The sequence below is a fragment of the Zootoca vivipara genome, chromosome 9, assembly GCF_963506605.1.
Source record: "Zootoca vivipara chromosome 9, rZooViv1.1, whole genome shotgun sequence".
NCBI lineage: Eukaryota > Metazoa > Chordata > Lepidosauria > Squamata > Lacertidae > Zootoca > Zootoca vivipara.
This window is the reverse complement of record NC_083284.1, coordinates 62,551,141-62,576,616: the sequence shown is the minus strand read 5'-3', so window position 1 is coordinate 62,576,616 and position 25,476 is coordinate 62,551,141. Positions and strand designations below refer to the sequence as shown.

Here is a 25,476-nt window from a genome sequence, read left to right as displayed (position 1 = left end):
CCTACATGCGAAATGAGAATACAATTTTAAAAGTATAGAGCTATTCTAAGGATTATGGAGATAATATGGTGCTTTGCATGCATTACTCAAGCTTCTACCCCTGCTCCCAATGTTGGGTTGTTTTTTTTTCAATAGCAATAAGCTGCGCCCAGTTGTTTGCATGCCGTACATGCAATTAACTCCTATGCGCAGTAATGTAAAGTATGTTCACTTAAGAGCTGAGTGCTCTACAGCTTTCTCATGCTTTGTTTTTTCTTAAAAACCCTCTCTTGCTTCCCCCCCTTGTGTTTCTAGAGTCCTGCACAACAATATAAGTAAAGCTGACTAAGAAGATGCTCATGTTTGACCCTGTCCCCATCAAACAAGAAGCAATGGAACCAGTTCCAGTGGTTAGTATTTTTAAACATTTTTAAAAAGTTTCTATTGTCATGGGTTATATTCTAGTCGTGCTGTGCTGTAACCTGCCCCCAATTTCACAAATCGTTTCTTTCCTTGCAAACAAGGCTCCTGTTTTGGTTTTAGTTTTTTACTCCTTCATAATCAGGGGGCTTTTTTGGTGGGTGTAGAATTCAGCTTTAATCGTCACAAGGTGGGCAGGAGTTGTATGTGCGTTACTTTCCATTAAACATTTCACTAGCGCTCTGCAGCCTTCCTAGCTGTCGGCACTTCCTGCGGCAGTAGTTATCTCACAGAAATAATCGAATCACAGAGTTAGGCTGTGAGGGCCTGTGATCCATGTGCTTTCTAATTTTGTATTTAAGGAAGAAGGGCCTTCCTTTTGCCTTGACAGAATCTTTCTGCACCAGATTCTTTCAAAGTGAAAAAGAACACACACACACACACACACACACACACACACAAACAAACAGGTGTCCAGTACATAGTAGGCTGCTTCCCACCGCTTACAGGAAAGCACACCTGAGGATAAGGGGAAGCTTTTTGGAAATGCGGACATCCAGGAAAGTTGCAGAGTGCAAAATCTCCAGAGGGATCATTTGTACAGGAGGAGAGAGGACACTCCCACAAACACCCCTGAGCAGCTTTTGAAGTAAAGTAAGCGCAAAAATAAATCACTGCGCCCCACCCATGAGAGCCACTGACTAGTTAGGATAGCCTCTTTTCCCTGACCAAGGTTCTGTGTATTTAACAGGCAGGAATTCAACAGGTTCAGCTTTCCTGCCTGGTGATGCTGAACACCAGCTGTTTAGGGCACAGGGGGATCTCTTCAAGTGAAAAGTGGTGACACCGTGACTCGACGTTTAACAAGACCTGAGTCTTTTTAAGTCTTTCTCTTTCTGCATTTGGTCCGGTTGGCCTTACTTGCATTTCCCATCTTTTCTCTTACTGCCGATGTTTGAGATTTTCTGCCTGACCTACACAGAGGTTGTAGGAATGAAGGGAGCACCTTGTCAATGTTCAAGGAAATGCGCTTACTCTAGGATGTTCTAGGGTGAGGCTGGTGCCATAAGCCTGTTTGCTTTGTTCGCCTCTGTGTACTTGGAAAATAGTCGCAAAGGGGAAAAATTGAATAGAGGATTGTATGTGAAGGCTTGCTGGTAATGAGAAGCTTATACAATTAGATCATCTTTGTGTGTTTGGCTGCTTATATTCCTGCCAGCGGTTATACAAGATGGAAGGGTCACTTTGAAACAAAGTTGCCATGGATATTTGTAATGTTTGTTAGAAAGTATCCAATAACAGTGTTCAGTTTTTGGTTTAATTTTAATTTTTTTAAAAAACACTCTGCTTGGGGGGCGACGGGACATTTCCGATAAATGCTTCTCTACCTGGATATATTTTAATTATGCTTTCATAAATGCTTTCATAAAGGAAGTTTTAAAAATTCTCCTTTAGTTCACACTGTTTTGGTCAAGGAAACTAAGAACTGCCCTTTGGGAAATGAATGCAAATTGCCCTCCTAAGTAATTAGTGTGGTTGATTATAGACCAAAGTGCTCATTGGTTGCTGTTCCAAAAGATAACTGCTATGTTTTCCTCAAAGTAGCTGTAGGCTTATTTCTGCAGAGAGGCTGGAAGTAATTTGCCAGAAATAAGTGGGAATCCACCAGCAGATTATTAAAGGCTACCTCTGGCATAACACGTACACAAGGTTTAATGCTACAACAATGTAATAATGTGTGCATTACATTGCATTTTAGCAAGTGCATCCCTGTCTTGTCAGCCCATTTGTAGCATCCTTTAATTAAGTTGCCTTGAATTTTTTTTTAAAAAAAGGATTTGCAACCAAATTGGTCCAGAGTTTGAAATTTCCGTGATGTTTAGAGCAGCTCAGAGCCCATGTGATGTTGACTGCACTTTGTGACTTCTGGCCAAAAAAGTCACAAAACGGGGGTAAGCTTGCTTTGCATCACTAGTGTAGTGGTTTGTAAATGCTGTAATGATGGATGAAAACCTAAGAGAGCAGTGGCATTAACAGGGAAAGTTGGGCTTCTTCAAAGACTTCTTTGTAACACTCCCATCTGTAGCTGATAGCATCAGTACCAGGGTGTATCTCTAAATTGGTCTTGGATGTTAAACGGATTGTAGCAGAGGATTTGGCTTGTGTGTGTGTGGTGGAGAGAGAATGTGTTTTGAGTGAGAAGAGGAAGGAAGAAGAGGTGATTACTTTGTGGGGAGAGGCTTCAGATCTAAACAGGAGAGGAGAAGTGTGTGCGTGCGTTAAGTTCATGGTCTGAGTGGTGTAAATTCATTCATACTGCTGGGATAGCTCAGTCAGTAGAGCATGCGACTCTGAATCTCAGGGTTGTGGTTTCGAGCCCTACATTGGGCTCGCATTGCATGGGGTTTGGACCCTCACGGTCCCTTCCAACTCTACAATTCTATGCTCCTGTGATCTATGATTTTATGAGTGACAAATTCATTTATTTCATTTTTTGGATGGCTTCTTAAACCAAACCTTGGCTTAGTGTGGCACGGCAGCAAAAGGGATCAGGGAGGAACAGAGTTGGTATAAAACCAGAAGCCTGTGCACTCATGCCAGCTTGGTGTGTTGACTTGGTGTGTTGGGAGAAAACAGACCATTGTAGCTCCTGCTGTCCCCTAAAGCTTTGGGATCGGGGGGGGGGGGGGGGGGGAGAGAGAGAGAATTTAAGGTGGCAAAACATGTGGTGTGTGGAAAGAAGTTCAATATTATGCCTTTGGAAGGTAGAGTAAAACTATCCTCATTTCCTCTTGCAATCTTACGATTCTAATCGAGAGCATTGCGTTTGCTGCAGTATTTGGCAAAATTGTCACACGGCCCAACATTTTCTCCCGCTTAAAACAGTAGTTGACGTTTTTGCACAAAGACATGCTGGTGAGAGTGGAGCGCCATCAGTTTTTAGCACCAGGAAAAAGAAACAAAGTTGAGTTTTAGCAACGCTGTAAGGGTGCGGTTTTAAAAGGTTTACCACAATCGCATAATGGCAGGACACACCCACAGCATTTTGTCATCTCTCTGGTGGACTGGGCAAGTTCAGGAACGGTGTTACTACACACATGAGTGATAACTATATAGTAGATGTAATTACAGGGCCGCCTGAGCTCCACCCTGTTGACTACATGCGATGTGAAATAGTTAATGTGGTACTTGTTACCTTGGAGTAAACAATGCCACTGAAGTTTCCAGAAAAGCACTTTTGCTACACAAATTAGTAGCAGATGCCTTTGCTATAGGAGTGTCCACTTTTGAGGCCTACATTTGGTGGAAAGGCAGGTAGGGTACACCTGCCTTTTAAGTAAGATGAATACACAAATCTCCCACAGAAGAACAAGACTTACTGTCCGTTGTAGAAGACCTGCATGAATCTTCCTTTTGAGAGGAGATTTGACGTGAGTTCTTAGTGATGGTGATTATTAATCACCAACCACTGTATGTTATGTAGCAAGTTCTGTCAGATTAACAGCACAGTTGGCTCTTTACGAGAGCATTCATATCTGGGTGGAGATCACAAAATGTGACCTGTTTAGCTGGACTTTGTCCTAGGTGTGGACAAGTGGAGAAGAAATACGTCAACTCCCAGGTTATTTTGATTATATTGCTTTCCAACTTATAAATATTCGAAAAGCAATCTTGGTCAGGGTAGACCAGGAGAAATCCAGGTCTAAAATGATTGATGTCTAAAAATTGGATGACACCTATTAGGCAGCCTTCATCAAGAACATACTTGCCAGTATTTCTGTGTCCTCATAGTGCAGACTTCCTCAAACTCGGCCCTCCAGATGTTTTTAGCCTACAACTCCCATGATCCCTAGCTAGCAGGACCAGTGGTCAGGGATGATGGGAATTGTAGTCTCAAAACATCTGGAGGGCCAAGTTTGAGGAAGCCTGCCATAGAACTTGCAGATAGAAGTGTTTGCCGTGCCAGAGAACATTAAGTGACATATTTGAATATTCTTTCCCTTGAAGTGATGGCTCCTTTTAGCCAGATACCCTTCTGCTCTTATTCTAGAAAAGCAACTTGAAAAGTTGCAGATGGCTACAAACTGAACACTTCATGCTCCTTATGGCCCAGTGTCTCCAAATTAGAGAACTGCTACTCAACATCTAATGGTGCTGCCTTGCAATGTACATTTGGCCATATAACTTAAGCAGTATTACAGTTATTTCATCACTCAAAGGCTTGCATGCCTAAATTGAGCATATATTCTGTGTCTCTTTGTGATTAGCTGCAAAACGGAGCACCCGATTCTGCAAAACAGAGCATCCATTTTTTTAATATATTTTTTGCTTAGCAAAATCCAGGAGCTGGCATTTATTGGAAACAGTATACTAGGCTACAGCAGCTGGTCTAAACAAGCATCTTATCTGTGACAAAAATAGCTTTTGTGTTCAGCAGTAGTTTGTGAACTACTTCATATCTGTTGAATATTAATTAATCCAGTTTATTTATTTATTTTGCTATTGTTCTGGTTTGAATGATCAAATCCAGACTTAAGCAACTGTGCAGTTCTGTGTAGCTGCACTGCAGCCTCTACGTGTCAGTAGGGAGGCTAGCCATGGGAAACCACAGCAAACTGAAAACATGGTTAATAGTTTCCAAATCAGCCAAACTGTTAACCATAGTTTCTGGTTCAGATTCATACAGCAGGATACCTTGTTTGATAGTAGCTTCCTGGCATCTTTTCCTGCTCACGTGAAGGGAGCAAAGGAGAGCTGCATGTGGATCAGTTTGTGGAGGTTATACATAGCCTGGCTAATTAAGCCAGAAGTTAATTAACTGAATGCAGCCATTGTTTCCACATACTATTAGGATAACCCGGGACCTTGCCTGGCAGGCTTAAGACCCAGTATGCCATGTAATCACTGTGATCATGCTGCTTCTAACTGGACTGCACTAAATGTAAAACTTTCAAGTAATATAGCACAGCCAGAAAGATAGTCTTCATGCAGTGACTATTGTTGTGACTGGGTCATACTTCCAAAACTATGTATAGAAAGTTTACAGATGCACCGTTACTTTTTGCATTTCATGATTTTTTGGCCCTACTATTTATTTGTTTTTTTAAATTTCCTTTGTACTCTGTTTTGCCTGCTAAATGCTTGGCAGGAGTTTCTGCTGCAATGAATATGTTAGACCAGGCATCCCCAAACTTCGGCCCTCCAGATGTTTTGGACTACAATTCCCATCTTCCCCGACCACTGGTCCTCTTAGCTAGGGATCATGGGAGCTGTAGGCGAAAACATCTGGAGGGCCGCAGTTTGGGGATGCCTGTGTTAGACTTCAAATGGTCACAAAGTGATGCTGTTAAGAGTAGCTTTCAGATCATGTGTGGATATTATGTTCTGTTAGACAGATGTCACTTGTTAACTTAAGTTTGTCCATAATGACATGGTTTTGTTTGGTTATTGTCCAATGCCCATTAAAGGGTTACAAATTATTTGTGTGGGGTTTTTCTTGTTTTAGGTAATAACTAACCAGATTTGTCCTATAGCACTTCTCCTGTTTTTGCACTCCAGCTTTTCTTGTTTGCTATGATGCTCATGATCTTCTGCTGGAAATGTGCAGTTCAGTAGAAATGTGGAAAAGAAACCCTGTCAAAATAAATCGGCTTCTTCAGACTGGCACAAAAACAGCTGACTTGGGTGAATTCTGTGCTAGCGTAGCTAAACACAATGAAAATTCTTTCTGTCAAGCTGAGAAACAGAGAGCAAGTTGAATCCCTAGCATAATTTAATATTTTTGTGTTTTTTCTACCTCAGCAGTTAGGTATTTCCCACTGGAGTTTGTTTCTTTAAGCATTCCATGGTTGCCTTAACATCTGAAGCAAACAGGACTTTTAAATTTAGCTTGCAAGTTAACACATGACCTGCAACCTTTAGAGGGGGGGAACATGCTACATTATAGCTCAACTATAGTCCTGTGCTTTGGTTTGTATGTCCCAGACAATCCTGAAAACACCTGCCTACAATACTGAAATGAATGGGTTTCTGTCCTATAAGCCACATGCTTTTCGGTGGGGGCTAAGCACACATGAGTCTGTGCAGTTGTACAGATTTTTGCAGTCATATTTAATGGGAATAATAATAATTTATTATTTATACCCCGCCCATCTGGCTAGGTTTCCCCAGCCACTCTGGGCGGCTCCCCAGCAGAATATTAAAAGCACGATAAAAGAGCAAACATTAAAAACTTCCCTAAACAGGGCTGCCTTCAGATGTCTTCTAAAAGTCAGGTGGTTGTTTATTTCCTTGACATCTGATGGGAAGGCGTCCCACAGGGCGCCACTACCAAAAAGGCCCTTTGCCTGGTTCCCTGTAATCTCACTTCTCGCAGGGAGGGAACCGCCAGAATGCCCTTGGAGCCTCAGTGTCCAGGCTGAACAATAGGGGTGGAGACATTCCTTCAGGTATACTTGTTTGGTGCAGCGCACAACCAGAGCAAGCCCGACTGCACAAGCAACCCAAGCAGTAAACCCAAGCAGTGGTAAACCCAAGCAGTGGTTTGGAGCAGCACAGAACTGGGGTGCAATCCAAGAGGTGTGCCCCAGGATCCCTTGCAATATTGCAGGGAGTGCTGGGGTGCGCCTCTTGGATTGCTTTGCTTGGGCCAACCCTGGGAGCCCAGATGCTTGGTACTGTTTTAATTATTAGTGTCTCCCTAGTCGGTACCCTTGAATAATTATCATAATTCCCTTGCTTCAGTGTTCTTTTGGTTGTGACAGGCATAAGATTGCAAATGAAATATGCTTGATGGGGCAGAGGCAATGAAGTGTTGCGTCTGGAAAGATTATTGAGCAAATAGTACAAGTGGCTCTCGGCAGTGTTTGAAATTAGCCAGGTACATTTCGCCCCTGGCTTTCGACCACTTGCAACCAAGTGAAGATGCCTGGGCACCAGGATAGTGCCTGACATCTGCACCATCTGACGATCATTCGATTTGGACTGTTTTCACACACAGATGCCCCCACCCTGTAGAATTCTATCAGTTATATTTTATATGCACAATTTGAAATGGATTTCTGGAACCAAATTGCTTTTTCTGTGTAGCCTGAGCAGGAGCAGTCACCATTAAGAAAGTGACGTTTCTTCTTTTAAGTTCTCCTAACCTAACTCAAAAGAAGAAAAGTCACTTTCTTAATGGTTCTCCTAACCTAACTCAAAGGGACCCAGGTGGCGCTGTGGTTAAACCACTGAGCCTAGGGCTTGCTGATCAGAAGGTCGGCGGTTCGAATCCCTGTGACGGGGTGAGCTCCCGTTACTTGGTACCAGCTCCTGCCAACCTAGCAGTTCGAAAGCACGTCAGAAAATGCAAGTAGATAAATAGGAACCGCTACAGCGGGAAGGTAAACGGCATTTCCATGTGCTGCTCTGGTTTGCCAGAAGCGGCTTTGTCATGCTGGCCACATGACCTGGAAGCTATACGCCGGCTCCCTCGGCCAATAATGCGAGATGAGCGCGCAACCCCAGAGTCGGTCACGACTGGACCTAATGGTCAGGGGTCCCTTTAACCTAACTCAAGGTTATCTTATCATCTGATGTTTAACTGAGAATCAATCACTATTATTAATTAATTAATTAATTAACTCTACCTGGAGGTCTCAGGGCAGTTCACAACAAGACCACAACATATAAAATCAAGCCAAAAGCAATAACCCATCATTTGAAAAATAAGACTTTAGAGTTGTCTTGCCCCCAAATGGCAACTAGACAGTCCATTTTGGTGACACTGCAACCTTGGTTTAAGGACCCATTTGCCACCCAGCATACATACCTTGAGTTTCTAACACTGCTCTCCAGATGTTGTTGGACTCCAACTCCCATCAGCCCCAGGCAGCATGGCCAGTGGTCATAGGTGATGGGAGTTGTGGTCCTCTGCAGATGTTGAAAGGTCTCAATTAAAAGTTACTTCCACAGGGATGTTGTGGTTTCATGGAACGTATTTATATGTAGTTATGCAATGGAATACATTTATGTTGTAGAAATTCTGTTGCTGCAGACAGTGGAATAGAACAAAAATAAGCAGCACAGGGGCCATATCCAGTTGGCTTTCCTCCCAAGCACAGTAGCCTTCCTCTACTGCTCTACAACAAATTGTTGATGGGCCAGTGGTTCCAGGAAAACGTGGCAAATCTTTCCCAGGACTTCCCTCTGTCTTGCGGTTGATGTCTTCACATTATAATTGGAACCGTGAGTTGGTTGAGTCCACACCCTTGTAGCCAGGCCTGACTTGACATATTCACCAAAAGGTACAGAATTAATCCTACCAGATCAACTTTCGTTACAGAAGATTCTGATACATAATTAAAATATATTCTGCATTGTGGCAAAAGTAGTTAATGTAAGGCACCAAGGATGGCTAACCTGTAAGCCATATGCTTCGTGGGGCAGTATGGTTCTGCATAAGCAGAATAATGTGTGTCTGTTCAAAGAATATCTGTGTAGGATTTCAATTCATATTTGAGTCCAGTGGAATTCAGTTTAAAGCATCACAGAGATGATCCCTTATTTAACAAAGCGTATTTTGTGTCCTAGATTCCATTTCACCTATTTCCTTCCCTCTTTTGCACAGTCGTTCAGCTCCAGTTACATGGACCAAATGAACCACAACAAATACAGTGTCATTTATTCGACGCCAAACATGGTGCCCAGTAAAATCTACCAGATTTCAGAAGGGTTTTGTAACGGAGTGCAAGTTGAGCCTGTCGACCTCACAGTGAAGCGGAGCTCGCCTCCTTCATCAGGAAGTTCTCCTTCTCCTTCGCCCCTGAAATTCCAGCCCAGGAGAGGCTCACCTGGATTAAATCTGCCCTCACCCAGCCCACCAATGAAGAAGCTGCAGCCTTTCACGATGCCATTAACTATTCCTCCGGTAATGGCAGCTCTTTCTCGCCATGGACTTCGAAGCCCTGGGATGCTTCCAGTTATACAGCCCGTCGTAGTTCAGCCTGTCCCTTTTATGTATGCGCCTCCCCTTCAGCATCCTATTATGGTGTCCACGGTTCTTTCAGAAGAGTTGGAAAATCCAAGTAGCATGCCAGGTAAAGGTTCTGGTTTTTGTGGACTTCCCCATCCCATTTCTTATTTTTTAAAAGATAAATTAAAAAGGGACCTGATGTTCTTCTGCTTAAAGTCATGCTACATCTATCATGAAAAAAACTGCTTCTGTTTATCCTTTTACAAGGGGATATGGAAGATGAGTGTTTTCAGCTAAGAGCAGGCAGATTCCTACTTCATGGACCAGGCATTTAACTCTCTGCATAATCTGCGTCACAGTTTTTGTGACAATAAAGGGGGACAGAAAGGCAGAAACAAGGGATGCTGTCCTGATTAGGGCTTGGTGGTAAATCAATATATCGTCCAAAACTGAAGTCCATACGTGATACTGGTTTCATACTTTTTGACCTGGCAATATATTGCGAATCATGATGTATGTGTGGTCTGCTAGGCAAAAATCATGATGTGGGAAAAACCGTGAAGCCAGCCAATGCCTAGCTCCATCCTTATTTCAGACATCGTGATATATCCGTATATTGTGCTGTTTAACTGGTGATAGATCACGATGTTGAAAACCAGGTATCGTCCAGCCTTAGTCCTGACCTCCTTGGAGGAAGCAAGGGCAGTAAAAAATGCAATAAGTAACAGTGTTTCAAATGCAGCCTACCAGCCTACAAAATATATTCAGCAGTTGACTCGTCTTCCCAGGAATATCTTACATTAGTTACACGCGGCATGTAGAAGATGGAAAAATGTGTTTATTTGCTATGTTTGTTTTTCTTGTAGTGTCTGTTATAGAATCTTATGAGAAGCAAGCACTAAGGAAATCTATTAAGGTGGAACCAGGCATGGAATCTCCTAGGAATGACTACTATCCTGAACAAATGTCCCCTCCGCTGATGACCTCATTGTCGCCTCCTCAAGCAATGCTTCAAGAGTAAGTAGCTAACTGGAGTCTTATACTACCTCGTTTAAACACAATAATTAATTGTGTCCTCGTTGTAGATTGCATTACCGTGTTGCATTCTGTGCAGGGCTGCCCTTGAGGCTGACCTGGAGACAGCAGCTAGTGCAAAATGCAGCTGACCAAGGCAGAATATTGCATCCTATTACACCACTGTTGAAAGAATTGTGCTAGCTGCCAAACAGCTTCTGAGCTAGATTCAGGGTGTTAGTTCTGGAGTACACAGCCCTATGCAGTTTGGGGTCAGAAACCTAAAATACAGTGTCATCTCTTGCACCCAACCAGTCGTGTAAATTGTCTTTCTGGTGCCTTTTGAAGACTTTTTCAACCAGCCTTTTTAAGGAGACACTTATATTGCAGTTGGTATCTCAATTTATTTGAAATCATTTATACACACACACACATTGTTTTTATATATGCAGTTGTTTTGCATATGGCTTTTTTTGCAATGTGAAAACACTTTGAGATGCTTTGTAGGGTGTGTTTAATAAATCAGTTAAATAGCAATAGATGATCCAAAGTGTAGCATGATTTAGTTGGGTTTATAAAGAGATAACAGCTCATTCTTCAGAGACTTTTAAAACATTGCTAGGAACCTTAAAAGAAGGTGATCTGTATTACTGAAGTCAAGCTAATGGACACAGCTAGTCTTGTACCCAGAACAATTCTTTATTCCCTCCCATTGACTGAAAAGAAAAAGGGAGGATCAACATTTCACTATCAGTTGCAAAACATCTTGCATTAGTGTAACTGAGTTGCACTGGTGCAGTAAAATATCGAAGAAATGTACAGATGTAACATCTCAAAGGGACGCAGGTGGCGCTGTGGGTTAAACCACAGAGCCATAGGGCTTGCCGATCAGAAGGTTGGCGGTTCGAATCCCTGCGACGGGGGTGAGCTCCCGTTGCTCGGTCCCAGCTCCTGTCAACCTAGCAGTTCGAAAGCACATCAAAGCGAAGTAGATAATTAGGTACCGCTCCAAGCGGGAACATAAATGGCATTTCCGTGCGCTGCTCTGGTTCGCCAGAAGCGGCTTTGTCATGCTGGCCACATGACCTGGAAGCTGTACGCTGGCTCCCTCGGCCAATAGTGCGAGATGCAGGAAAATAAGAGAATGGGGGCTTTCTGCTTGCTAATTAGAAATACCAGTGAATGGATAGCTGTCTTTTCTATAAACGTGTATGGATACAGAAGTGCACAGCTGTTATTGCCTGCTTTTAAGGGTTATTCCTAGGCCAAATGTTCTTAATGTGTATAATGTGCTCTGGTAAGGCCACACACCTCCAATTGATGGAAGCCTGAGTCGATTTTTGACATCCTGTGGGTGTGGCACATACAGACTAAACTCTACTTTTAGGGATTGACATCAGTGGTGAGGAGAGGCCGCACCCTTATGCCAGCCCTAAACAGGAAATTCTTAATTGGTCTCTAGGGGAATTGAGAATAAAGCCTCTTAAGAAAGAACTGGTGGGTTTAATAATGTAAAAAAGCTGTGAGCCAACTCATTTTTTAAATTTCTTTCCTAAGCAGAAGGAAAATATGTCAACAAAAGCAATAGACTTTCACTGGAAGCACTAACTGAGAATTTGGAAAATCTAAAAATGCTTGTCTGGGAAACGAGAGCCTGATCTTAAAAATAAATTTAAAAAGCCAAGCGTGCTCTGGAGATTTTTGTTGTTCATCCCACAGAATGAATAAAACCCCCAGCGGGGAAGAGAGCCAAAATATGACCACGAAAGACCATGAAATTTGCTAAGCTTGCTTGAATTCTTCCACATGCATGTAATGTTGTTTATGCTGCCAAAAGACAGAGGGGGTAGTGAATAAAGGAGTTATGTGGTGTAACACTAAGGGCGGTGTAGCTAAGCAGATTTCATTGTTGACCTGTGACTTAACTTCATGCAGGAATCACCCTTCAGTTATCGTTCAGCCTGGAAAGAGGCCTTTACCTGTGGAATCTCCAGACACGCAAAGGAAGCGCAGAATACACCGATGTGACTACGAAGGCTGCAACAAGGTTTACACTAAAAGCTCCCACCTGAAAGCTCACAGAAGAACACATACAGGTATGAGGCAGATCCAAAGAACACTTGTTCTCTTGTCACAACCCAACTCAAAAGTTTCTAAAAGAAAAAACAGCTCCATTATCATACAGTGTTGGCAGATTCAGATTACATTGGGACCTAATTCCTGACTGGGCGATTATTATTATATATATCCCTGCCTATCTCTGGCTAGGTTTCCAACAGATATAAAAATGTAAGAAAACATTAAACATTCAAAAAACCTGCCCTATACAGGGCTGCCTTCAGATGCCTTCTGAAAGTTGTATAATTTACTTATCTCCTTGGCTCAGGGGTCATGTAACTCCATACCCTCCAACATTTTCCCGATGAAAATAGGGACGTCCTTAGGAAAAGCAGGACATTCCGGGATCAAAACAGAAACTGGGATGCAGAGGGTTTTTTCTAGACAAATAGGTGCCAGTACCCATCAGTTGTTACAACAACAAAAAGAGGTGCCGGTGCTGCGTACCTTTGACTACTCCATGAAAGAATCCATGTAAATCCAGAGCTGTCCCTGGAAAATAGGGACCCTTGGAGGGCCTGTAGGTGACACCGCAGGGATGGCGAGGTATATTTTCAGCATCTCATATGGCGCTGCCCTATGACTGTTTCTTCAATAAGTAAATTCCTCGTGTAAGTTTTGAGGGGCTTAGCCAGAGACATTTCAGCACCTGAAGCAGACCCCCAACATTAAAAAACTTCCCTATATGGGGAGGCCTTCTAAAAATTGTGTAGTTCTTTATCTCCTTGACATCTGATGGGAGGGCGCCACCACCAAGAAGGCCCTCTGCCTGGTTCCCTATAGCTTCACTTCTTGCAGTGAGAGAACCACCAGAAGGCTCTCGGAGCTGGACTTCAGTGTCCGGGCTGAACAATGTGAGTGGAGACACCCTCCATTTCTAGTATGCTGTTGGCTTTTATAGTCCATAGGAACCAAAGGTCAACACAAATGCACATGAGCCACTTCTAATGGTAATGTAAAGATTAGGGATGCTTTGAGTGTCAGGACAGCTGCATCAGCCCAAGTTGCTGCTAGAGCTGCTGTAGCTTGAATTGAGCTGTAGGAATGCAAAATGTGCGCGGGGAATATATACAATTTAATTTGACTGGAATGGTTTTGCTCTAGCCATGGGGCCGTAAATAAAGCCATAAAGCAAAACTGACCGTGGGCAGTCTACCCATTAATTATTGGCAACATGCTTGCTGCCAATAAAAGCTGTTTCACCACTGTGGCGCTCCATATTCTGTTTTATTGGCAGTGTATCATGTGTCTTGCTCAGGTTATTGTATTTTCATGCCATGGCAGTGTCACTTGTCCCTTTGTTGCCAGGAAGTCAATGTGCTGTACAGCCGATGGCATTATCAGTTCTTGTATTTCCTTAGCTTCAGGAGTGGCTCAAATTAAGGCCATCCTACCATTCTGTCACATACCAGAAAATTTCTCAGTCTTGAGTCTGAGACTTCAGATACGTAAAATGTGGAATACTTGCCTGTATTTTTAATTATTTACACTTCAATCCAATGAATATTTACTCAGAAGTAAGTCTTGCTGTGCTCATTGGGGCCTATCCCCTAGCAGGTGTTAAAGGATTTTAGCCTTGGTTTTCTTTTTTTATTTGTCACACACTTTTGCATCTCTGAGTGGTGCTTATTTTTCTACTGAATGGCGCTAGTACCACCACACCCTTCTACATCATAAATTTGTCTTGGACACAGCATTGTCTCTACAGATCTTGTTCTCTGTTTCTGAGCTCTGTTCAAGGAAGGCTCTTTACTCCAGTGAAGGCTTTCACAAATGGAAAGGGTGCAATTTTCACAAATTCCCCTTTTCTCCCAGGCACTCTCTAACCCCATACAGTGGTACCTCGGTTTATGAACACAATTGGTTCCGGAAGTCTGTTCATAAACTGAAGCGTTCATAAACTGAAGCGAACTTTCCCATTGAAAGTAATGGAAAGTGGATTAATTCGTTCCAGACGGGTCCGCGGAGTACTCAACCTGAAACGTACTTAACCCGAAGCATGGGTGCAATTGGTTCCAGAAGTCTGTTCATAAACTGAAGCGTTCATAAACTGAAGTGAACTTTCCCATTGAAAGTAATGGAAAGTGAATTAATCCGTTCCAGATGGGTCCGCGGCGTTCATAAACCGAAAATTCGTAAACCGAGGTGTTCGTAAACCGAGGTTCCACTGTATAGCATGCTGGCTTGTGGGGGTAAGGGGGAAAACAACAAAAATAACCTCACCATGGACAAATAATGCCCACAGGACTAAAGAGCTTTCAGAGAGATGCAATTGAATGTAACTCAAGATTAAAAGCAACAGTTAGGACTAGTGGACAAGTCAGTTATGGATCAAATATAAAAACATTCTAAGGCCCGTTTTTAATCCAGAGAAACTTGTTTTACTAGAACATCTGGTGTAAATTTAAAAATATCCTGTAGTCTTTAAGTAACAATGCTGTTGACAACGGAGGCTTGCTTTTCTTATGTGTTCATTGTGTAAAATGAAAATATGTTGCATGAGTTTTTGTTTTGCTTCAGTTTTTTAATTGCCCCCCCCCTTTTTCCCCTCTTTTGGCCTCAGGTGAAAAGCCTTACAAATGTACTTGGGAAGGTTGCACATGGAAGTTTGCTCGATCTGATGAACTAACACGGCATTTCCGCAAGCACACAGGAGTCAAACCCTTCCAGTGCCCAGACTGCGACCGTAGCTTTTCCCGCTCCGACCATCTTGCCCTTCATAGGAAACGCCACATGCTAGTCTGAATCACCCTTCCTTCGGCTCTCTTCATATCTCCTTTCTTTTTATTTTTAACCTGTGCATTTTAAGTTAGATTCAGCGGGCCTGAATCTCTGGATTAATAGCCTTGAAACCTTCCCTATGGTCAGTAAGAGATGTTTGCTTGACCCTTCTTTGCCCTTGCCACGGGTCAGACCTACAGAATGTGAACAGCAAGCAGATTAAATTTCTGTGAGACTTAAAAGAGATCTTGTAATCGAGCTGGCTAGTTTTGCCATTTAATTAACCAGCATATGTTGATCATAGTCACTGTTGTTGGGAATCCAGCCTGCTAGTCCTTGCCAGAGACTCTGTACCCTGTAATGGATGCGTGTCTCCTTTTTATGCTCAGCAATGCAACGAATGGATCCTTTCCAGTGTGGTTGGTTGTAGAAGCATGTTCCACAAGACACTTTTTGGATGTGTTCTAAAAAAAGAGAGAGAATCCTCAAACTGGGAGTGAATGGAACAATATTTGACTGATGAGTGGCTGTTTATCAGCAGAAATGTTGTCAATGCATCGTGTTGTACAACCTGACCGACATTGCCTCTCTTTTGTCTGTTGTGTAGAATGCTAGCTTGTGTTTGCCTGGATATAGTGCCTCAGTAGATTCATTAAGCAAAGACCTTCTTGTGATGTAGTTATCTGTGTTTTTTGTGTTCAGCTGTATGAATGGAACACACATGGTACTCCTATGATGTGGCATTCAATGATACATGCAATAATCTACCTCACTGAGGAGGTGTGGTAGGTATATTCTTTTCTCATCACTCCTCTGCATTTCCTGTTGTCTACACAAGGTCTCCTTGGCACAGTTTAGAAGCAGCAACCTTTTCAGCAAAGTGAAGCTGAACTGCTCGGTGTTGGAAATGATTTTCACCCAAGGCACCACCATATTCATAATATAAGTGAGGAAGACAACCTCTGAATTTAAGCACTTCTGTAGATCTCAAAATTTGAGTATCGCAAATGGAAAAGGTACACTTTGATCTCTCGTTGCCATGTTCCACAGAAGAGTTTCATGAAGTCTCTCAAGTGATTTGTAATGCAATCATGTTAAGGAATGGTAAAATACACAACCAAAAAATATTTCTTTAAAAATCCAGCATGGTTGATACTATTCCGTATCCTCTAGAGATTTCATGGAAAGATTAGAAGGAAAGAAAAATTACTCTCTTCACCAGTGTGGCTACGAGCTCTTGTTAGAATTATGGGTCATTTGGCTTCCATATTTTTTAAAATGGAGAGAAATATATATTGAGGCCAGCAGCAATAAGGGGAATGAACAACAGAGGAAAGGAACTCGTAATGTGCTAGGAAACACTTTATCGAAATCAACTGTTGTAATCAAATGCGTTTTGAGTTAACCACCCCTTCAGGGGCAACCTGTTTCATTCAACACTGTCAAAGTAGTAGTGTGCTTCTACTGTTTCATATACTGTGTTGGGCTTCCATAGTTCATTTCTATAAACTATTTTCTAGCACTTTTTGTAGTCCTGTCTCCTCTTTTCTTCCACAGAAAAATAATCTACAGCTGGGTGCTTACTTAGCTTGGTGACTCTCTCCCATTGAAATCAGATGTAACAAAGTAACTGTGGGTGGATCATGGCCATCATTTTTTTGTGTCATGCACTCTGTATGTGCACACCTGTTCTAGATAGGCCTTGTACATTTTTTTCTCAGATTCCATTTGCTTTGTAAATCCCAGGAAACTTCAAATTGCTTAAGGCTGCAATCTTTTACACACTCACAGCAGAAAGCAACATTGACAAGCAATGGGACTTAATTTTCTTGTTTAAATTAAAAGTAAATGTTATATCAAAAAGTATAAATTCATAGCAATAAAGGTTCGAACACTGAAAAAGAGCAATAACAGTCTCCCCTACCCTGCCCCCTTCTACCCATCATGGTTCCTTCCATCTAAATTTCGTGCAGGATTGAATAATGGCAAGAAATTCATCTCTTCTGTTTTCCATAACTAATAGACAAAAAATCATGTCTAGATCGTCAATTCAGTAACTTCATTAACTAAGGATCTTAATATATTTTGAGATACATTTTTAATTTATTCTTGGCAAGATGGCGACGGCAGAGGATGCATTGATTTAAACTCTACGATAGCCATGTGGTTTCAACGGTCTTATTAGCTTTATCAGCTTTCTAATAGTTTTAGACCTTAGTTTTAGCTTTTATCAGCTACCTGTCCCAGTACTTTACCAGCTCCGGCATTTTACTTTTTGGCATCCTCTACAAATTTTACTTTTTGCATCCTCTTCAAAGCCACTGGAGAAAACCCAGAGACCATCTGCCTATCTGAGTGATAAGTGGAGACTCCCTGAGACCAGCCTGACATGATATAGAACTGCTGTCTTCCTTCAAACTGATTTATTCATTTATATAAGTTTAAAAAGAGGTACAAATAGGGACTTAAATTTCTGAGTAGACATGTATAGGATTGTGCTGTGACATTTTCTTCCCTTCAAGAAACCATGCACTTTCCCACTCCTGAAAGGAAAACGTTCACAGAATATGTCAGAAGGCTGATATGGAAGAGTTGCCACTTAATTAATTGCAAGGAAGTTGAGACAGGTTGTTGAGAACAGTATCTTTGTTGAATGCAATAATAAAACATTCCGCAGAGTGACAGATGCAGAATTCAGCTTGTGAGCTGCTATTGTGAAATCAGAAGAATAAAGGTAAATTTGGGAAGGAAGAGATAAAGTAATTGCTTCCTACAGTTTTTTAAACTTTAAAGCCAAACCCAGAAGTATTTGAAACTTCACCTAGTTGGATGGTATAGGTGCTTCATATAATCTCTTTCTCAAGAAATTAAACTGACAGAGCAAGGGAACTGTTGGCTTGTTCAGTGTAATCAGTAACGTGTGTATTGTGGCTGTTTCACAATCAAACCTTGCAAGAATTAGGAATGTTCAAGACCAGCCTGGAAATCCAAAGAACAATCCAGTTAAAAGTGTGGCAAAAAAATTTTGCTTTGCTAATAGCTAGTTTAAACCAGGAATAATTGTACTGAAGCATCTGCAACCCATTCCATCAAAATATAAATGGAGCAAGAAAAACCTCTCTAGTGTTGTCAAGCAAATCTGGAAAACACATTATTTTCTGTTGTGTTGACACAACTTAAAACTACTCTGTTGCTAACATGGAAAAACACTGAACGTGGAAACTTGGTGAGATTTCTAAGTGTCGGCAACACAGGAGTGGGAACTGTGGAGCACAGAGTGCCATACTAGGATTCGAAATTTAATTCCTTTGGATCCCTCCAAAAATAAGATTCCCCCCCCCTTTCCTACATTAAAACGTAACAGATACTATGCCTAAGCATGGCTGAAATTGCTTTTTTTCCATTTAGGATGTTTAGCGGTGCTTGGCTTAAAGTGCCTTTGATTACAATTCCACACTTGGAGAGCTACCACTCATCAGATTTTTCGTTCAGATATGTCTTCAAAGACTCATTCATTTGTGGTGCTGCTACATGTTACCTTTCATTTTTTTTAAAAAAACTTTCTGCTATATTAATTATTCTCACAATCCATCTGAAGTTAAGTAGTTTCAAGTAGTTTCAAGTATGTAGCAACATTTGAGTTTATACCATAAAACGCCAGGAGGAAACCTGCCCTGACCCACCTTTTTTAAAAGAAAGAAAGAAAGAAAGAAAGAAAGAAAGAAAGAAAGAAAGAAAGAAAGAAAGAAAGAAAGAAAGAAAGTAAGTTTCTGGAATGCTCTACTGTGTATCAAATATATGGGCTTAAAAAAAAATCGCAGCAGGGTGAGCAGAAAATGACCTGCAATACAAAATAGAAATGCCCCCTCTAAGATGGTTTATTAATGTCAAATAAAACAAATTATGTGGCTAGTTAAATTCAGGCAAGCGCAGTTACAAGATTCCACATTTTATCTGAATGCTTCTGTATATAACTCTGGGATTCAAAGAGCAAACTATATGGCCAAAGGCTTGTTTAGGTGTGATGAGATTTTTATCTTTTCTGCGCCTTGGATTATTGCTAGTTGCAGTCTTAATCGGGAATGACTATTCCAGCTCAAACACTTTTTGTTTATAAGTCCCCTGCACTTCAAAAATGTTTTTCTATGTACCGGTAGTGGGAAATTGGAAAACACTGATGTTTAGCAAATAGGAGTCAGAAAGCAAATGGAACTGGTTGCATATTTTCAACCAGGGCTTCAGGCTCTGCGTTGGATACAAAGGTTCTCTTCTGATGGAGTCTTCTTCCAGCAGAGGAAGGGAACTTTGGATCTAATTCTATATTTGCATAATTTGCATATTACTAGGGAGATAGAAAGCCTTTACTCTGGAGTAGATCTGTTGAAATCAGTAGATAAGAATCCATGCTCTGATACGACAGTCAAAGTCTAGTCTCCCACCAGCTTGAAAGTAGCTGCATTGCCCACTTTAATTCTGTGGTTCTTATGGTGGGGAGCAGGCCTGTTTTCAGTAAGTGTATTTTAGCCATGCAAATGTCCTCATCTCTAATCCAGATTGTAACACGTGTCTTGAGTGTGCCAGGAAAATACAGGCAACCACTGGCCAGAGAGTAAATTCCAATTCCACACACACCCTCCCCCAAAATGCGGCTTTTGGGACACTGCATTTGCCACATAGAGCTTCCTGCTACTGCTTGTCCTCCACTATTGCAAGTGGAGGTAGTCTTTTGCCTACTGGGGGTGGGAGACATATAATTGCAAGAGAAGAGGCTCAAGCAATTGTGAAAAGTGGGTGGTTAGCAAATGAGGAAGAATCACTTGTGTTTGGGGAAGCAGTACACAGTCCAAATAATTAAAAGTTACTTTTCTAAACAAACCATGTGCACTAGTAGTATTCCACTGTACAGAATGCAAATTTTAGGATACTGTTGATCATGTTTTCAGTTAAATAGCATTATGGGTTGTTCCAAGAGGGATTGTTCAGAGTGAAGCTGATATTTCTATAAAGTGGTTTTAATTGCACACTGTAGTTCCAGTTTTAACACACAACACAAAACCTTTTAATTGCAGGATCTTCTTTGTGTTCTGTTCAAACTTAGCAAGGTGTAGATGAATGCAAATCCTTTCCTTTTAAAGTATTTTATACATATTATTTGAAAAGGGCTATAATAATTCCCATTACATTTTACAAATATTAGCACTTTCTTGATATTTATGTATTTTAAATGTTATACGGTCAAAATAATCTTCCTGCTTAGCATCTCTTAAACCTTTTCCTGCAAATGTAGCAGGGCTATTACATTTACTTTAAAACTTGTATAAAAATATGCAGAATTTTTTTAAAAATAAAATGTAATATATTTTATAAGCTAATAATAATCGGGTAATTAAAGGTTTCTAGCATGCATTCCTATCATTTGCAGATACTGAAGCATTTTGGTAATCTTTCTCACTAAATATGTGAATGTTTTAATGTAACTTCACTTTCTATTTTTGGTAGTCCAATGGGAATTCAGTAATGACATTTTGTCATGTCAAACTGTGAACATAATTTGTACTGTACAGTCCTCATATGTTATAAATAGTATACTATATGTATTATACTTGTTAATAAAACAAGACAAATATTAAATGTCAATATGTAGTTAAAACTCTCCCTCAAAACTTGCACACTCCCCCTCCCCCCGAATCTTGATTTCGTCAAATGGCAGTTGTCCTTAGATACAGCCCTGTATCCTTTAGGAGAGCTGGAAGTAGTAGCATTTGAGAAGGATCTTTGCTACTAATTAATTTGGCGACTCACCTAAGAAAGTTGGTTGACTGCAAATATCACAGCAGATCGTCATATCATATTCAACACACCTGACACATGCAGGCCGCCATTGCACATGCATCACTAGCCAGATCAGGAATCGTGGCCCTGAAATCAGATGTGTATATTGCTTATCTGTGCTGCATTACTATCAATAAAATACACATTCGGCATTGCATTTCTATTCTGGCGCAAATAGTCACATGTACAAACTGTTGTTATTTTTCAAAATTATTTTATGCACAAGTGAAGTTGGATAATTTAAAGTGCACTTTACCAAACAATGTTTCTTCGCTTGATTAAAGGTAAAGGACCCCTGACAGTTAAGTCCAGTTGCGAACGACTGGGGTTGCGGTGCTCATCTCGCTTCACTGGCCGAGGGCGCTGACGTTGTCCTCAGATAATTTTTCTGGGTCATGACCAGCATGACTAAGCCATTTCTGGCAAAACCAGAGCAGCACACAAAAACGCCATTTACCTTCACGCCGGAGTGGTACCTATTTATCTACTTGCACTTTGACGTGCTTTCGAACTGCTAGGTTGGCTGGAGCTGGAACCAAACAACGGGAGCTCACCCTGTCGTGGGGATTCGAACTGTCGACCACCTGATCAGCAAGCCCAAGCTCAGTGGTTTACACCACAGCACCACCTGCATCCCCTCTGCTTGATTGCCCTTGCATTATAGAATCATAGAGTTGGAAGAGACCACAAGGTCCATCCAGTCCAACCCCCTGCCAAGCAGGAAACACCATCAAAGCATTCCTCACAGATGGCTGTCAAGCCTCTGCTTAAAGACCTCCAAAGAAGGAGACTCCACCACACTCTTTGGCAGCATTAATTCCCATATACAACAAAAGATACCCATCTTTACATCACTTCATCATATTTTCTCCTTTCATTCACAAGTTACCCCGTTAAATTAGCCTTTTAAGTCCCCAAGAGTTACTAGCCTGCAAAATAAAATAATAATAATGAAATACTAGCCTGCTGGGAGCTGGCAGAGGAGGAACAGTGCTGAATTTCTTATGGGTATTAAAGAGGGAACTTGCCCCTTCTAGCTTCCTGCTTGGTTTCTACCCAAGTGACAAACACCTATGAAGTAAATATTTAATAGATGGATAGTCACTATGAAGTACTCAGCAGAGGAAAGGTCTTGTAGGATTTTACCTGAAAAACCTTTCATTGATTCAAAGGGTCGGTTTGATCCCATTTTCTGGTTCCTGGACATCACAGCACTTGGGCCTGCTGTATTTTCAGGGCAATAGTGGAGTGGGGTGTCTGCCCTCCTCAAGTCTATGCCAGGTACCTTGCCTGAATAGTCCACTTCCCACCTCCCAGTTATTCACTATCCTCTTTATTTAAGGTAAAGGACCCCTGATAGTTACGTCCAGTCGCGGGCAACTCTGGGGTTGCGGTGCTCATCTCGCTTTACAGGCCGAGGGAGCCAGAGTTTGTCCGCAGAGTTTTTCCAGGTCATGTGGCCAGCATGACTAAGCTGCTTCTGGCGAAACCAGAGCAGCGCATGGAAACGCTGTCTACCTTCTCGCCGCAGCAGTATCTATTTATCTACTTGCACTGGTGTGCTTTCAAACTGCTAGATTGGCAGGAGCTGGCACCAAAGGGGAGCTCGCCACATGGCAGGGATTCGAACCACAGACCTTCTGATTGGCAAGCCCAAGAGACTCAGTGGTTTAGACCACAGTGCCACCAGCGTCCCCTCCTTTATTTGTTTAGATATTAAGAAAAACATGTAGGCAGTACACTCACCCACCAATCTGACAAGGTGAGGACCACGTCAGGTAGCAAGATCCACAGGGGCAGCAGATCCTGATGTAGATCTTTATTCCCCACCCCTTGGTTCCTGATGTAGACCTTCAATCACCCATTCTTCCCTGGTAGGAATGGGGTGGGGGGCATTTTGTGGTTTGCCTCAGGCACCAAAATGTCTTCGGCCAGCCCTGACTCTACCCAGTTGTTTAGTAAGAAGCAAATCAGCTCTAGTCTTCTCAACAAAGAATGCAAATGTACTGCAGAGAATGATGTGCATCAGGTACTTGTTTTAAAAATTTCCTAACTTTTTTTTTAAAAAAAGATTTAATACAATTAAACAACATGTTAGGCTACCAGTTTTGCAGATTCCTCCCCTGGAAAATCCTTCAGCTCTCTCTCTCTGCAAAGGTTCTGACTACAGACATGATTCGTGCCAGGAATCTTTACTGGCCAAGGCAAAGTGGAACTCTTAAGAGAGTGGAATCCCCCTGAAGAAGCATCTCCACCCCCATCCTTCTGCCCGGACACTGAGGTCCAGCACCAAGGGCCATCTGGCGGTTCCCTTGTTGCGAGAAGCCAAGTTACAGGGAACCAGGCAGAAGGCCTTCTCAGTAGTGACGCCCGCCCTGTGGAACGCCCTCCCACCAGATGTCAAAGAGAAAAACAACTACCAGGTTTTTAGAAGACATCTGAAGGCAGCCCTGTTTAGGGAGGCTTTTAATGTGTAATAGATTATTTTGTTTTATTTTTCATTTGGAAGCCGCCCAGAGTGGCTGGGGAAACCCAGCCAGATGGGCGGGGTATAAATAATAAATTATTATTATTATTATTATTATTACTACTACTACTACTACTACCACCTCTATAATGTATAATACAGCCATTTTAACCCATACTGGGAGACAGACATAAAGGAATTTATTACACATTTCAAGTTTATTTCTCCAACAAAAAAATAACACACCAAGCCATACCAGAAGAGTAAACAGAAGATACAACTCACCGAATCATACAAAATTATATACAGTAATGATCAATTAACGTTCCAGAGCCTCTGCCAATGCACGAAGTTTCCAAATATCCCTGATGCAATTTATGCATATCTTTGTAACTCATTGTTGAAAGCATGTGCAATAAAGGCCCACCAGGTGGCATAGAAAGACTGGTTTTTCTTTTGTCTTGCATACAACGCAACATCATTGTTTGGTCCTATGAATAACAAGAGTAAAACAACTGGTGTAAATGTGACATTAGCAGTGGGGATGATTAATAATTCCTGACCTACATTAGACATGGATATATAGGGATTAGTGTCCCAAAGGTTATATCCTGTGTTGTTGTTTAGTCGTTTAGTCGTGTCCGACTCTTCGTGACCCCATGGACCATAGCACGCCAGGCACTCCTGTCTTGCACTGCCTCCCGTAGTTTGGTCAAACTCATATATCCTGTAGGCATCTTCAAAGCCACTTCTGTACTTTCACAACATTAGCAGATAGCAGCCGGCTTAAAACATGGCCCATTGAAACCCTACTTTAAATGTCAACTCTCCAGCCTGTATAAATTCATAGCTGGTCTCCTTTAATAAGAGTTATGCAACTTCACCCAATAATGATCTATTATTTGCGCTACTCACTAAAATCGCCTTAATTCTAACAGTGAAGAATGTTGTTTATACTATTTGCCCAGCAAGGTTATATAAGGCCACAAGGGAGTGTGTAAATATTAAATCCAATGTTTTTTTCTTTAAAAAAAATTGTTGCATGTGGATGATGTCTAGTTTAAGAGCAGGTTTTCAATCAAGAAATCTGATTAACTAGTCCTATGTCTATTTAGTCCTATGAATAATCCCTACCAGAAGCCTATGAGTTAAATAATGAAGAAAAAATTGTATTGATCCTGTCAACAGAAGTGGCGATAAAGACACCGCAACTGCTTGTGATTGACTGTTAAACACTAACTCCAAACAGAAATTGTGGGAGTGCACTGAGAAATAAAGCCCGGTCACACATATTCATGCCTTTTATTCTGAGGAATGCATTTTGTTTACATAACCAGCTCCTGGAATGGCTTCAGTTGTGACTGGTCAGCTTTCCTCAGATTCTACCAAGCTTTTATTGCCACCTACTGCTTTTCAAACTAGAGTGCATGTATATTCAGAATCATAGTTGGAAGGGATCTCAAGGGTCATCTAGTCCAACCCCCTTCAATGCAGGAACCTCAGCTAAATCATAACTTGATGCCACTGGTTCAAGTCCTACCCTCCGGAGCAAGAGAAAAACTAGATTAACTGGGAAATGAGATGAAATATAAGTGGAGGATTGTAAGTGGTAGCTTTTGAGCATGATGTGCAGTTGAGGTGCTATGTTAGGTGTAACATCTGGGGATGAGGGAGAAATTTGATGCTGTTTGCATTTAAAGGTCAACATGCCTAATTTAGTTTCCAAAACAAGGTGCGAACCAGAACACAGCCACCCTTCAAGATTCACATTTATCCAGCCAAGCAATGTGTACAAAAATGCACGTACAAGGATAAAGTGTGAGTATAAATGCATGTAATAGTTTAAAAAGCATACAAAAGCCATTATTTTAGGGGACACTGCTTTGTAAAAAAAAAAAAAATGTAAGGCAAAATTGCATACGAAAACATATATATGAGAACTTCACACTAAAATGCAGGTGAGTTTTCA

General features: G+C 41.5%; 1 protein-coding gene across 1 annotated transcript in view; it reads left to right on the top strand.

The window, feature by feature from the left end:
* Positions 1 to 21,197, top strand: part of KLF3 (KLF transcription factor 3) — a 43,168-nt gene extending 21,971 nt beyond the window's left edge. Inside the window, exons 2-6 of the mRNA XM_035111894.2 lie at positions 295 to 389; positions 9,011 to 9,479; positions 10,222 to 10,372; positions 12,305 to 12,465; positions 15,051 to 21,197. Of these exons, the coding sequence (XP_034967785.1) occupies positions 333 to 389; positions 9,011 to 9,479; positions 10,222 to 10,372; positions 12,305 to 12,465; positions 15,051 to 15,232 (1,020 nt within the window). The 5' untranslated portion in view covers positions 295 to 332 and the 3' untranslated portion in view covers positions 15,233 to 21,197. The remainder of the gene's footprint in view (positions 1 to 294; positions 390 to 9,010; positions 9,480 to 10,221; positions 10,373 to 12,304; positions 12,466 to 15,050) is intronic.
* The last annotated feature ends 4,279 nt before the right edge of the window (positions 21,198 to 25,476 follow it).